General features: G+C 49.1%; 1 protein-coding gene across 1 annotated transcript in view; it reads left to right on the plus strand.

Moving 5' to 3' along the window:
• The first annotated feature begins 2,751 nt into the window (after nt 1–2,751).
• Nucleotides 2,752–15,569, plus strand: part of CELSR3 (cadherin EGF LAG seven-pass G-type receptor 3) — an 86,692-nt gene continuing 73,874 nt past the window's right edge. The window contains exon 1 of the mRNA XM_088662324.1: nt 2,752–6,784. Coding sequence (XP_088518450.1) covers nt 2,752–6,784 — 4,033 coding nt within the window. The remainder of the gene's footprint in view (nt 6,785–15,569) is intronic.

A 15,569-nucleotide genomic window follows, 5' to 3' on the forward strand; every position in this document is an offset into this window, starting at 1 on the left:
GAGGCAGAGTTAAAAGAAAGTTAGCCATCTATTTCCTCTCCTTCAGCACTATTGTGTATAATGACATTTGGCAGACAGCCGATCTGCACCCTGTCAGAAGTGTTGTACCTCATCTCCCTTGATTGGGGATTTTTATGAGCAGCATGACATCGTGGGGGTGGGTGGACAAAACAAGCGGAAGCCAAAGCTATGCTTTGTGTCTTCAACCAGCAGTAAGAGCATGTCACTCCACCATCAATTTCCTGGTTTCCCATTTTAATTAAAAACTGAATTTCCTGAGAAGGTGTTAATTCTCTTTCTCCCCCCCCCCCGCCATTGATGCATTAAAATGCATGTTGAGGGAAATGTGATGGGGGGGGGTCAGCATGGGAGACTTCTTAGACTAAATCAGCAGGTCATCCCAACTGCTGGGGAGGAAAGAGTCAAAGGGAAACGACTGGTGCCCCAGGGAATGGATTTCATCTCTTTTCCACATTGGATGACCAGAAAGCAAGGACAGGAGGGGAGGGAGAAAAGGGAAAGGGGCAAAGAAGCAGGATGGCAATGGAAAATGATCAAACGAAAGAAAATGGCACATGGCAAACAGGAAGGCAGGTGTCCTAAGTATAGCAAGCGAAGCATCATTTTGATCAGGGCTGGAGAAACTTTTGCCCTCCAGAGGTTGCTGAGCTTCAGTTCCCACAAGCCCCAACTACCATGGCTGATTATTGGGGTCCTGGGAGTCATAGTCCAGCTTTGTTTCCTTATACAAAAGAAAACTCCCTATGCTGTTGAATAGGAAACTGGTGTTTGATTGCTGCTGTGCTGTCCAATAAGTTTGGGGCTACTCCATATCCTATAATTCATTGGCTAGGAGTCCTTTATTCCCAACACACTCCCTGTAGCTTTATTCTTTGTTGCCCTCCAGTGAGGTTACCTTCCTCAACCTGCTCCTCCGATCCTCATTCTACATGACCCTTCCCCCAAGCATCTTGCCACCATGATCTTCAGCAGCTATGCTAATTTCAGCATCCATATAATCTTCCAGTGTAATATAATTTGTCTCCAGATCTTTTACTCCCCTGGCCCCTGCAACATGTTCTAATCCTGTAGAAGAAACTTGCTTCACTGTGGCCAGGAGCACACCAAACTTCATTGAATGCTCTTAATCGGGCATAGGAAAACTCCAGCCCTCCAGATGTTTAGGACTACAATTCTTATCATCCCTAGCTAACAGGACCAGTGGTCAGGGATGATGGGAATTGTAGTTCCAAACATCTGGAGGGCTGGAGTTTGCCTATGCCTGCTCTTAATGAATGGAGATCTAATTAAGTCTTTGGTCCTAAGCACTCGCACATGGGCACAAACCTCCTTGATCTTGGTGAGATTTACTTCTGAACAAACATGCATGGGATCTGGTGGCAGGTCATGTCCCATTTCTTATGGACTAAGGATATCTTAGAAAGTAGTCTGGAACTACTTTTGTTGGGTTAGAAAAAAATAGCTGGTGCCTTTTTTCTTTTTAAATAAAAGTAAACAGCATATACCACCTAACCATTGTTCTCTGCTCTAATCTGGAGAAAATAACCACTTAGCTGATTCATTTCAATCACTAACCTGGTGCATAATGCCCACATGCCTGCGGGTGGCGCTGTGATCTAATCCACAGAGCCTCTTGGACTTGCTGATAGGAAGGTCACATAAGGGGGTGAGCTCCTATTGCTCTGTCCCAGCTCCTGCCAACCTAGCAGTTCAAAAGCACACCAGTGCAAGTAGATAAATAGGTACCACTGTGGCAGGAAGGCAAATGGTGTTTCTGTGCACTCTGGCACTCGTCGTGTGTCCCATTGCGCCAGAAGCAGTTTAGTCATGCTGGCCACATGACCCGGAAAGCTATCTGTGGACAAATGCAGGCTCTCTCAGCCTGAAGCGAGATGAGCGCCTCACCCCATAGTCGCCTTTGACTGGACTTAACTGTCCAGGGATCCTTTACCTTAACCTTCTTTACCTTTTCAATGCCTGCATTACATGCCCACTTCACCTATCTGCGTGCATACAAAAAACTGTTTAAATTGTGCTACAGGATAGCCTTGCATTGTGAGAACTTTGAACATATGCCCCTAGGGCCAAAGCAATGAGACCGAGTTCTCAAAACGGTCCGCTCCTTGCCTCTACACCAGCGCCTTGATGGCGCGTTCTACCCCATCTAATTCTCTCCAAAGGACTCCTGCGGAGAGCCACCTATTTCTTAAGCAGCCCAAAGCATAGCTCTAGATCAGCACGTCGGACAGCTCCCGGGGCCCTCGGAGCGCTTAGTCAAGCCCGGCGTCGAGGCGGGCACGCCCCCTTCCAGCCCCGACGAGACCTTCCGCCAGACTCAGCCAGACGATCCCTCCTCCTCCTCTTCCTCCTCCAGCCCCTTCCCTTCCGATCCCACCTGCCCACAGCGAAGATGGCGGAGGCGGTGGCTTCAGCCGCCTACGCCAGACGGGTGGGCGCTACCACGGCAGGGAGTGGGAGGGAGGGCGGAGCGGACCATCGGGGCAGCCGGGAGCCATGTTGGGGCTGCGTGAGGAGGCGATGCTGCCGCTGCTGCCGCCGCCGCCGCCGCGGAGCAGCCAGGCCCGCAGGGAAGGCAGCAGCCGCCGCCGCTTCTAGATAGATGGTGGTGGCGGCGGCGGCGCAGGCGGAGAAGGGGGCAGAGCCAGAGGCGAGGCGGGGCCGGAGCAGCGCCAGGCCCGGGCAGGGGGGCGGGGAAGGGGCCGAGGGACCATGGCTGAACCGCGGCAGCAGCAGCCGGGACTACCAAACCGCCGCCGCCGCCGTCCTCGCCAGTGCCGCCGGCTGGGGCTGCTGCTGCTCCTTCTCCTCCCTTTGTTTCCTCTCAGCCTGGGGGAGCCGTCGGACAGAGGGGGCTTGGGCTGCGCCCGCTTGGCTGCGCCGGGAGGGCCGAGCTGCGAGCTGCGCTGCTGCGCTCTCTTCGGGGGACGGTGGGGAGCCTCCTCCGTAGCTAGTGGCCGAAGGGGCGGCTGGGGCTGCGACGGCACCTTCTCTCAGCCCCCGCCGTGGGCCGGCGGTGCCTCCTGGGCTGGCTACGTGACCCCACCGCCGGAAAAGAAGAGGAGCCGGCGTCCAGCGAGCGCCCCGGGGGCGTGGGGCAGTTGTGCCCGCTGCTTGTGGATTATAAACGCTTCCGCACTTTTTCCGGATCCCCCAAGCCCGGCGTGGTGGTGCCACCGGGAATGCCTTCTCCAGCGAACCAGGCTCGGAGCGGACTGGGAGCAGGCGGATACCTTCTCCAGCCTTTGCAAGCCCGGCGTCGGAAAGCCGGACAATGGAGCTTATAGAGAGACTAGCTGGGCGGCCCCATCCCAATCCCGCCCGCGCGCACCGGGTTTCCACACCCGGCGCCGGCGAGTGCGCCTCTGCGGGCAGAGATTTCCCCGCGTGTGGAACTACACGGACCCGCGTGGGCTGCTGAGATCCGAAGCAAGAGCGACGAGAGGAGCCGCGACGCCGGCGAAGCCCCTTTGGCTCTCGAGAATGCGCCTCGATTCTTTTTCCCGCTCGCCCTTCTGCGGGTGGCTCGCCTTGCTGACCTGCCTTCAGCTCCGCGCGGGGCACTCGGGGGCTTCCCGTCGCTGTGCCGGCGGCGAGTGCTGCGGAGCCGGCCAGGAGCAATGCTGCCTCCAGCCTTGGGGAGGGAGAGGCCGGGCAGGAGCTGTTTCAGCACCACCACCGCGCAGGACAGCTCCCGGCGTCTTGCTGGGCGCCCACCCAGATGGAGAACGGAGGAAGCCGGAGCTCTGCCTTCTCCTCCACCCGTTCGACTCCACCAAAGGCTGTTTACAAACTCTTTGTTTCGGCGTGGGTTTTAGGAGTCCCTCCACTCCAGACTTCTTTCCCTACCTGCCGCTAAAACCTACTCAGCCAACTATGCAGAATGAGCTAACCCATTCCTCGTGTGCCAAGAAAAGGAGGAGAGAGAGGGCATTGCTCCCTTTGCTAAGGACTCGGAGAGCAGCCAATCGCCACCCGCTCTTCCCTCAGTATAATTACCAGGTCCAAGTGGCCGAAAACCAGCCTCCGGGGACCCCTGTGATCACGATGGCAGCCCAGGACCCTGATTCAGGTGAAGGTGGGCGCCTGCTCTATTCCATGGATGCCCTGATGAACAGCAGGTCCCTGGAGTTATTTAGTATCGATTCCCAAAATGGCCTCATCTCCACCACTGAAGTTTTGGACAGAGAAAATATGGACCTGCACTACTTTCGAGTTACCGCGGTGGATCACGGGGCTCCCCGTCTCTCTGCCACCACCATGGTTGCCATTACAGTGGCAGACAGGAATGACCATAATCCAGTATTTGAGCAGAGTGAGTACAGAGAGACTATCCGAGAAAATGTTGAAGAGGGCTACCCTATCTTACAGCTGAGGGCCACAGATGTGGACTCCCCACCCAATGCCAACATCAGATATCGTTTTGTAAATGAGCAAGCAGCTCACTCTGTCTTTGAAATAGACTCCCGGTCAGGGCTGATCACCACCAGTGGGCAAGTGGACAGGGAGAAAATGGAGAAATATTCTTTAGTGGTGGAGGCAAATGATCAAGGTAAGGAGCCTGGCCCTCGATCGGCCACAGTTAGAGTCTATATCACAGTCCTTGATGAGAATGACAATGTCCCACAGTTCAGTGAGAAGCGGTACATAGTCCAGGTAAGAGAGGATATAAGACCCCACTCGGAAATTTTGAGAGTTACTGCCACTGACTTGGATAAAGACAATAATGCTTTAGTTCATTATAACATCATCAGTGGGAACAGCAGGGGCCAGTTTTCCATTGACAGTGTGACTGGGGAAATACAGGTAGTGGCTCCTTTGGATTTTGAGGTTGAGCGGGAATATGCACTGAGGATACGTGCCCAGGATGCAGGGCGGCCTCCTCTGTCCAACAACACAGGCATGATCAGCATCCAGGTAGTGGACATCAATGATCATGCTCCCATCTTTGTCAGCACCCCTTTTCAAATATCAGTGTTAGAAAATGCCCCTTTGGGCCACTCGGTGATCCACATCCAGGCTGTGGATGCAGATTATGGAGAGAACTCTCGCCTGGAGTACAAACTCACTGGGGTCTCATCTGACACCCCCTTTGTGGTGAACAGTGCCACTGGGTGGATTACTGTGAGTGGCCCCTTGGATCGAGAAACGGTGGAGCACTACTTCTTTGGAGTAGAGGCCCGGGATCACGGCTCCCCAGTGTTGTCTGCCTCTGCTAGTGTCACCATCACTATAATGGATGTAAATGACAATCGGCCTGAATTTACCCAGAAAGAATATTTTATCCGTCTCAACGAAGATGCTTCTGTGGGGACCAGTGTTCTGAGTGTCACGGCAATTGACCGGGATGTGAACAGTGCCATCAGCTATCAGGTAACAGGCGGGAACACCCGGAACCGTTTTGCCATCAGTACCCAGGCAGGAGTGGGACTAATCACCCTCTCTTTGCCCCTGGATTACAAGCAGGAGAGGCGCTTTGTGCTGACAGTGACAGCCTCTGACCGGACTTTGCATGACACTTGTCATGTCCATATCAATATCACTGATGCCAACACCCATAGGCCAGTGTTCCAGAGCGCCCATTACTCTGTAAGTGTTAACGAGGACCGCCCTGTTGGCAGCACTGTGGTGGTGATCAGTGCCACTGATGATGATGTAGGGGAAAATGCCAGGATTACCTACTACTTGGAGGACAACATTCCTCAGTTTCGCATTGATGCAGACACTGGCGCCATCACATTGCAAGCACAGTTGGATTACGAGGACCAAGTGACCTACACGCTGGCCATTACAGCCAAAGATAACGGCATCCCTCAGAAAGCAGACACCACCTACGTAGAAATCATGGTGAACGATGTCAATGACAATGCCCCTCAGTTTGTTAGCGCTCACTACCAAGGCATCATCTCGGAAGACAGCCCTCCCTTCACTAGCGTGCTCCAGATCTCTGCCACGGACCGGGATGCCCATGCCAACGGACGGGTGCAGTACACCTTCCAGAATGGGGATGATGGGGATGGCGATTTCACAATAGAACCCACATCTGGGATTATCCGCACTGTCCGCAGACTGGACCGGGAGAGCATCCCGGTCTACGAACTCACTGCCTATTCCGTGGACAGAGGCATCCCTCCCCAGAGGACACCTGTCCATATTCAAGTCACCGTGCAAGATGTGAATGACAATGCTCCTGTCTTCCCAGCTGAAGAGTTCGAGGTTTTAGTGAAGGAAAATAGCATTGTGGGCTCTGTGGTGGCCCAGATTACAGCTGTTGATCCAGATGAAGGGCCCAATGCACAGATCATGTATCAGATTGTGGAAGGCAACATCCCTGAAATTTTCCAGATGGACATATTTTCCGGTGAGCTCACAGCCCTGATTGACCTGGACTATGAGACCAAGGCAGAGTATGTGATTGTAGTCCAGGCCACCTCTGCCCCCCTGGTCAGCAGAGCCACAGTCCACATCAAGCTCATTGACCAGAATGATAACAGCCCCATCCTTAAAAACTTCCAGATTCTCTTTAACAACTATGTCTCCAACAAATCCAACACCTTCCCTTCTGGGGTTATAGGGAAGATCCCTGCGTATGACCCAGATGCATCTGACAGACTGTTCTACACCTTTGAACGAGGAAATGAGCTGCACTTGTTGATTGTCAACCAGACTAGCGGGGAACTCCGGCTGAGTCGCAAGCTGGACAACAATCGTCCTTTGGTGGCCTCCATGCTGGTGACTGTCACAGGTAAAGGCAGTTTCAGTGCTTTCGGTGATTGTGGAAAGCTTGCATTTTCTTGACTTATGACAATTGGGACAGCCTTTTAGCCGTGTTAAACAGCGTCAGACTCTCAGTACTGGACCATTATTCCGGGGGTGGAGGATAAGGGGGATGGGGAGAGACTTTGATTATAATTATGCTGGTGGATCTTTTATTTATTTTCCCCCTGCTTCCTTTAGGGCGTAATAGCTCAGTGGGCTACCAAAAAGGCAATATTTGATTGCTCGCTATTATCTCACGGCAGACTCATTTCATAATTTATTAGGCAGAGCCAGGTTCCTGCCCTGAAGAGTTTACAATCTAAATTAGATAAAGTGTGCACAAAGGAAGGGAGAACGGATGCAAATGGGCTGAGACAAACCTGCTTGTTGCGGGGAGGATTTTTTAAAAAGGGGGGATGGCTGTAGTGGCTTCCCGACTCTTTTCTTGGCTTTCTTTTGTTCAGTGTTGGAAACAGCTCACCAAATGTAGAGTGTGTTCCAGCAAGGCCTTTGCAAGGGGAGAATCTGCGTCCGGGTTTGGTTGCAACAAGTGATGAAGCCTGGAGAGCTTTGCCTTCCTAGGAGCTTTCCCCACAGTTGTGCAACTTAATTGGAATTGGGTGGGAAATAGGGAGGGAGGGAGTAGGTTAAGGGTTGCCCGGAGAAAAAGATATCACCTAGTGCAGGATTTCTGAGGCACAGTTGCTGTTTTGTTCAGACCATGCTCCTCTGTTGATTTTAATACTCCCAGCCTTCCATTGGACTAGCCTGGACTAGCTGGAAGCAGCATAATGACTACCACAGTTTTCACAGGACTTTGTGGGTTTCTGGCACAGTGATTTAGCATTCTGGCACAGTGATTTAGCATTTACCTTGGCTGCAGACAGGGCGTGGGGGTGGGGAAAGGATTTTGTTCTGAGATTTGTTGCAACTGTCCATGACTATCTGTCATTCTGGTCTTCTCAGCAAGGAACTGAGTGGCATGGAAAGATCTACTCTTGTTGCCATGCTGGAGGGAGTTCCTTTTAAATGGGCTTAGGGATACCATGATGGCAATGATGGCTTATTACCCTCAAGTATATGCCAACAGGTCTCCCATCTCCCGGACCTGCAAACCATGGCAAGGCAGAGTTTCTTTTGCAAGCTGCCTTGCTAGCAAAATGCAAAAAAAAGAAGAAAAGAAAGTTCCAACCCATTAGTGTTTTTGTAATATGTTTGAATGCCAATTAGAACTTAGCCTCGGATTTGTCTAGGATGTCGGGGCTCAGCCTTAAAAGAGGAAGTAGTAATGAAGAGAGTGGCTCTGAGCTTAACCTGGCTGTCTTTCCTTGCCCAATAACAGCCTTTGCACATCTGGCTTTGAGAGTTAAAGGCTTCCAGGACAGAAGACATGACATCTGGTCATATATTCAACCCAAGCTCTTCTTTTAAGAATCCCATGCTAGACATGTCCATTAAATGCACCTCTAAGCCTATGGATCAGCTGCCTTTCTCAAGGTCTTGACTCCCTCTCTCTCTCATGGCTCAGGTACACATAATTGAATGCTTTGGAGTTTTCTCTTAAAAACAAGTTGACCCCCCCCCATGGCCAAACTGATATTGCTCTAGCTGGCTCTTAAATGCTGCCTCAGACCTAGGAACTGAAAACATCAGTCCCCCACTCTTGCTGTAAGATGGAAAATTGTTCCCAGTGCCTTTTGGAGTCTTAACAGGCTTTGCCCAAGCCACAACTCACTCACCTTCATCAGGATTTGGCCTGATGGTCAGATTTCATCAAAACTGCTCTTTTTTCATTTAATTCACTTAATTGGTCATGTTAACATGTCAGCATGTCTGTCTTGGCTCCAGTCCCTTCTTTGTCCTCCCTGCCCCCCCTACTAAACAGAGTTTACATGGGCTTGGGGTATTAATCCTACTCCTTTTTAATGTTACCTTTATCATTATTGATTTTGCCGGGTCCATTTTTCAAAGGCCCATTTGCTGTACTGGCATAAACTAGTTTTATGCCTGAGTGTAATACCATAGATGGCACTTTGGTAGGTCAGGTCTAGACATATAAAAAACAAATGTGTCTCTAGAAAACTTCCCCTGCACTGTAAGAAGATGTTATTTTAATTTTATTAGTGGGAAGCAGTCATAGGAGAGGAATTACACCAATAGCTAAAGGCCATCAAGGAAAATCTACGTTACGGAATAGGACACGGATTGCTTGAGCTGCTCCAATCTTTCACTCTTTCCGTAAGGCCACCCGCTTCCTTCTGTTGCTAGCAATAGGTGTGCTTGAAAATGGAGCCTAATTATCCCATATAACCCAACTGTGACTTGTGCAAATGGGTGTGGGAGGAGGCCCCTGTTTGTGTGGAGTGGGGAGAGACAGAGGAAGGAGGTTGTATGTATCAGTGGCTCACAGGCTTAGTTACCCAGCTGTGTCTAGGGAGACTTACATAATTCATGACTTCCCCCACATCCTTAGCTATCATCTAGCCCTCTCCTATAACCCACCCACCCCCTGACTAATTTAGGGAGTGGGCTCGGGAAAAGGCAGCCCTTGTTTCCTTCAAAAGGATGGGGGTGTGGGTGATGTGTTCTGCTGGGGCTCATTGCTAGATTGGGGTTCTTCAGGGGTTAATTGTAACTGCAGGGCAGGGCGATATCGTATTCAGGCACACACGCACACAGGAGGAGAGGCATTGGGCGCTGATTACTGGAGAGCTAAGATGACCTTTTCATGCTTCTGCCAGGGTGCGCTGCCGACGCTGCCTCTCCCTCCCTAACACACTTAACCCCGCACAAAGGCAGGGAGAAATCACATTTTCGGGTCTCGCATTAAACTGCCTTAGAACAACAAGGCTCTCGAAAGGACGGTGTTGTCATTTCCCCAGCTTCCAGTGTGGAAATGAGGAGAGAAAAGGCTAAGCTCATGCAGGCGAGGAGAAGCATGGAAAGGGAATTAGGCAAAGGAGCCCTCCCTGGGGGCAGGCGAGGGGGTGGGGGAGAGGTGTAGGGGGAGTGGGGGGGAGGACTGCGCCTTTTGTTGGCTCTGGTGGTGGCTGAGGATGCTCAGGCCATTTTGTTCAAGCACTTCTTGCAATCCCTGGATTTTATTTTTGTTGTGGTTTTTCTTTTTTTTAAAAAAGAATCTATTGTTTGTGGAGTACCTCCCATGTGCCAAGTTGATCCAGTAGAAACAAGTGCCGGAGCTGGTGGCTAGAATCAATGTACAATTAGTCATGCCTAGGAAAGAGCAGGGAGCAATTTACTAAAAAGGATCTTAATGGGTGGAAATCTCAGACTTACTACCTTGCTTAATAATGCACAGGCCCAACGCAGAAATTTAGATGGCAAGCCTCAGTATGTATCATTTATTTCAAAAGATCAGCCACTGCTGTTATTATTACAGTCATACCTTGGTTCTCAAACAGAATTTGTTCTGTTTGACTTCCGAAAATGTTTGAAAACCAAGGCACGGCTTCCAATTGTATGCAATCAGAAGCCACGGAAGCCCCGCCGGATGTTCGGGTTCCAAAGAATGTTCACAAACCGGAGCACTCACTTCTGGGTTTGCGGCATTCGGGAGCCAAAACGTATGAGTACGGTACCAAGGCGTTCAACAACCAAGGTACAGTGGTACCTTGGTTTATGAACACAATTTGTTCCAGAAGTCTGTTCATAAACTGAAGCGCTCATAAACTGAAGAGAACTTTCCCATTGAAAGTAATGGAAAGTGGATTAATCTGTTCCAGACGGTCCGCGGAGTACTCAACCTGAAGCGTACTTAACCCGAAGCATGGGTGTAATTTGTTATGGAAGTCTGTTCATAAACTGAAGTGTTCATAAACTGAAGCGAACTTTCCCATTGAAAGTAATGGAAAGTGAATTAATCCGTTCCAGATGGGTCCGCGGCGTTCATAAACCGAAAATTCGTAAACCGAGGTGTTCATAAACCGAGGTTGCACTGTACGACTGTATTGCATTATTATTATTATTATTATTAGCTTTCATTCCTTCTCATCCCATGAACTCAGCAACTTCCAATAGATGGAACATTTAACCGAGGGCCAGGCTGGACAAATCAGTAATTCTGCGAAATGCTCTCTCTCTCTCTTTTTTTTTAAAAAAGTAAATTGTAAGTGTGTAAATCTCAATATGGATTGGGGGCAAAATGGTGGCAAAGTGTTAAAGGCCTCCCCAACCTCCATGCCAGGGTCCTGATCCAGATTAGGTGCCCCAACTTCTTTTTTAAAAGACCCTCTTGCTGATGGTGCCAATGGCGTCCAATGACTGTGTGAGCTACAAAGCCAGGTTCACATCTCAACTCAGCAACTGATTCAGTGCCACCACTTTTGGAGCACTCGTTGGTTCTGCTTTTGCTGTGGACGCATGGAGATGGTCCCACACAGCAGAGAGCCACCACGGGGAAAGGGTGTGCATCGCAATGTGGTTGAGCACCCATGCACAGATCCCCCATGTGCAAAAAGTGTAAAGCACTTTGGAGAGTCAGCATGGTATATAAATGATACCAAAATTATAGCCTTAAGCTCGCCAAATGACAGGGTGAATGGGTATACTATCCTAGCTACTGATGCTGGATCAGAAGATGCTGTCATGCGTGGGTTTAATCCTGTTCATGCAAAGAATTCAAATGAGAGGTGTAAGCCAACTCTATCCCTTTAGGAACAGACTTAATAAATCTATTGATAAATATAGAGAATGAGCTGCATCACACTAATAGGCTTGACTAAAACTTTACATTACTACGATCAAAATGATTCTTCCCAAAGGGAAGTGAGTATGAATCAGCTAACGGAGTTTCCTTGGAAGTGGGAGGGCAGGATTCCTCCCGGATTCTTCAGTTATTTCTGTGAAAGGCCTCGTGTCAAAACAGCTAGTGCCGAGGCGGGAGCTTGTTCCATAGAGACAGGAAGCACAAGCGGCTGTTGCTGTTGCTGCTTAGAAAAATTAATTCTGGAGATAAAAAGCTGCCTAACCAGCCTGGTGGTGGGAAGCACTTCTATTAGAAGGGCAAAGCTTGATATTTTAAGGAAGATGAGACAGTCACAGAAAGGAAAAGAGAAAACCCTACTCTGTACACAGTTCCTTTCTCCTTCTTTGTAGCCCTTAGTTCAGAGATCTGACTGGATCCTTTTCTCCAGGCACACTCGGTGGGCCAAGTGTGACAGGTGGATGGGGCCAACCCCTTCCCATTATCTGATGTCACAATGACACAAGGTGACCCATTTTTGCGTGCACCAATTGTTGGGGCTTAGGTGCTCTGCTCATGAAACACCCCTTTGGGCTGCTCCAGCAGCAATGCTGGCTTCCAAATAAATCCAGCACCCCTACCTGGAAAGCAGTCACAGTTGCATAAAAGTTCTTACTCTTCATGGGTGCGGCTAGATCGCTTGCTTCACCTTTTACGCAGCAATCGTGGTTTTCATGGTTACACCAGTTTTGCACTGCTGTCTGCAGCAGTCAACACAGGGAAGGCATTGCGCATCTCCAGACACCCAGGGGGTATGTGTCAGGGAGGCAGGGTCCCAGTCATGGTTCCCTGGCACACACACTAGAATTCAGAGATGTGCATTAATGTTTTCCATGCATACCACAGCAGCCACTGGTATAATAACAGTGGCAAGCACAATTGCAGTGTGAAATATGAAGACTCTCAGATGCTTCCTTTGCATCTGCTCGGCCTAGCATGGGACTTGAGCTTCAGCACTCAGGAAAACTAGCTTGGGAACCCTAAGGACTAAGCTCCACACAGGCCTTCCAACCGACTTTTGAAATTAGGCTGTCATTATTTGACTGACATTGTAAAACCACAGTGGGTTGCATGCAGCTTTCATGCAAACTGGGATGAAGTCACTTAGGGCCACTGATAATGATCCCATGGACTGCATGTGGAACCACAAGGACTGTCAGAAGTCTGCACGTCATCCTCTGCAACTTGATTTTTCCTAATGTGGTTAAAAATAGGGATCAGGGTGAGGAGATGGCTGAAATTCACATCACAGAACTTCTTTGAAGATCTGGAATTCTCAAGGTGTCGTGGACATCTAGAGCCCCTGGAATGCGCTTGCTGTCAAAACTTCAACTTGAAAAGCTTATTGTGTGTTTCTCCACTGAAGTCAATCAAATTACCCTGGAGCTGAGTTCACCCTCTGTTTTGTGCCAGATGTTTCTCTGGAGGGGTCCCATCTTTGGGATTTGCTCCCTTGTAGGTCTGCCAGAGCTCCAGGCTAGTCATTTTCAGGGTGTCATGCAAGCTGCATGTATTTAGGTTAGCTGTTAATTAACAGTTTTGTAGTGTCCTTGGATTGTGTGTTTTAATCTCCGCATTTAAAGTTTCCAAGGCAAGAGGCACTTTAATTAAATTAGTAATAATGCATCGTGAAAGCCAAATTTGACCTGATTTGCAAAATCGCTTAATTCCCCCAAATAATCACCAGGAACTTTAAAGAGCTGTGGATGCCTTGCAGAAGAAAATAACAAGGGGGGGGGGGAACCAAGCAAATAAGCATTTGCTTCAAAAACAAGCAGCTTTTGTTTTTGCCATTCCTCTCTCTTTCATGGAGCAGTGAGCAATCGGAAGCTTTTTAACCCAGAGGTATATGCCAATTCAATTTGGTTAATTGACATCTTGGTACATGTGTATAGGATTGCGAGTTTAGTTCACAAAAATCCCATGAAAACGTAGACTTTAAAGATGAGTCATTTTCCTTCTTTTATGACCTGGAAATCATTGGTCTCTGTGTGTGGTATCCTTCGTGCCTGCCTGGGCAATTATGGGCGCCTCCAGGCAAACTGCTTCTACAGAATCCATCCTGATTTGCTTGCACAAAACTTAAACAAAAGTTAGTCCAGTCTTTGGGGAGCATCCATCACGACTTGCTTGCAGGGTATTTACGTGTCTTCCCATGAATCATTCATTCATTCATTTCCAGTGCACTTTCCTAACCACAAGAAGCCTGCTGGGTTGTTTGTTGTTGTTTTTAAAGAGGATTTGTTGCACCAGTGCTAGAGTGCTTTAATCGGTTTAAATTGCGCAAATCTAAACTTTTGCTTGAAAACAGTGGCAGTCTGGAGCCACGCATTCTTGTTGCTGTCACTACTGCTGCGACTTGGATTTAATGCTGTCTATGGAAGAGGAAAAGCTCTTAGGCCTGGTGGGGATGGGGTGGGGGGAGCACATCCTGCTGAAATTATTCTGATGTAGGCCTAAAACATTGCACAGTTATAACCACACACCGTTAACTGTCCCCTGGAGTGCTTCCGTACTCAAAAGCCAATATGGATGGTCCCGCATTAGGGACCAATTAGTTCCATCCACTTGGACACAAATTCATGGCCACAGCATCCTTTTGTCAAGGCTAGAGTGCTCTTTTGTGTGTAGTCCAATTGCCCTGGGTAAACCGATCCGCCAAGAGGCATCGTTTCCCAGCACTCAGTGTGTGTTGAAAAATAGAAATGCCGTCGAGCCAAGACCAATCTCCTTTACCAGTCACTGTAGCATGTGAACGGCATGAAAAGGGAACCAGCTAGTGCAAATGTTAGGACAAGATCAGCCCCATTTCCCAGTTGCTTTCCTCCTTGCAGCTGCTCCTGAAAGTGTTCATGTGCATAATCATGTGTATGATTTGACCGGTGGTGCATAGATCCCACATATCTACGGTATATCTATCTATCTATCTATCTATCTATCTATCTATCTATCTATGTGCAAATGTGTCACTTCATTCCATAGACACCACTTGGCAGGGACGGTGTCAAAGTGGCCTAGCATTAAACACCCCCGACAAGCAACCCCAGCTCTTGCTCCAATCCTCACATATCAAGTGCCTTTCCCAGCACAAAAGAATTATTTGTGCCAGGGGTGGCACCTACCAGATCAGAAATGGTGTGCAGTTATCTTCTCTGCCAGGCCAAACAGCAGCTTGCAAGATGTCTGTGCCACTTCCAAGGTGGGCAAGCACTTTCGCCAACATGAGGTGAGAGACTATCCCTAGAAGTCTTTGGACCATAGCTGTCAAGTTTTCCCCTTTCTCGCGAGGAAGCCTATTCAGCATAAGGGAATTTCCCTTTAAAAAAGGGAGACCTTGACAGCTATGCTTTGGACTATTTTCTCATTTTGCACTAAGAGTGTCATATACCAGTGGTCCACCTCTACCTAGGACTGGGAGCAGCTGGGGTTCAACCTTGCTGATATTTCAATTTGGTTTTCTAGATACTCTGAAGGTCTCCCACTATTGAGTTGCTCGTGCTGAACCACAAGTTACCCCTGCTCAAATCCCCTCCTCCGCACACCACTATTAAAGCTGTAGTAGTTCATCTGGCCACCCTACAGCTAGGAACACAGTTGAGTTTTCATTCCAAGTGCGGATTTTAGGTTGGGCAGAGTAATTGTGTGAAAAGGCCCAACTTCCTCTAGAAATAATGGACTGGAGAAGTAAATTGAGTGGGTTCTGGCTTATCATAGATTTGAATGCCATTGTGTTTGGGCCTCCCCCTTTTGCATCAGCAGCCATTTCACTGAATGCAACTGAGTTGTTGACTTCTGTTCTCAGATCCTGCCTTACCCTCCAGACTACCTGTCACAATACAGCGCTGGAGATGAGACCAGGCTAGGCTGAGAGAATGTAATCACTCTTGTCGTCTCTTAAGGGAGAGTGTCAAAGTACCATGCAGTGATGCATGTGCGCATCCACCCACATTTAGCATGTGGCCTGTGTATGTTTTGCAAGGAGACAAAGAGGAGCTTGCTTCCTAGGTGA

This window comes from Zootoca vivipara, chromosome 2, assembly GCF_965207765.1.
Source record: "Zootoca vivipara chromosome 2, rZooViv2.hap1.1, whole genome shotgun sequence".
Classification (NCBI taxonomy): Eukaryota; Metazoa; Chordata; class Lepidosauria; order Squamata; family Lacertidae; genus Zootoca; species Zootoca vivipara.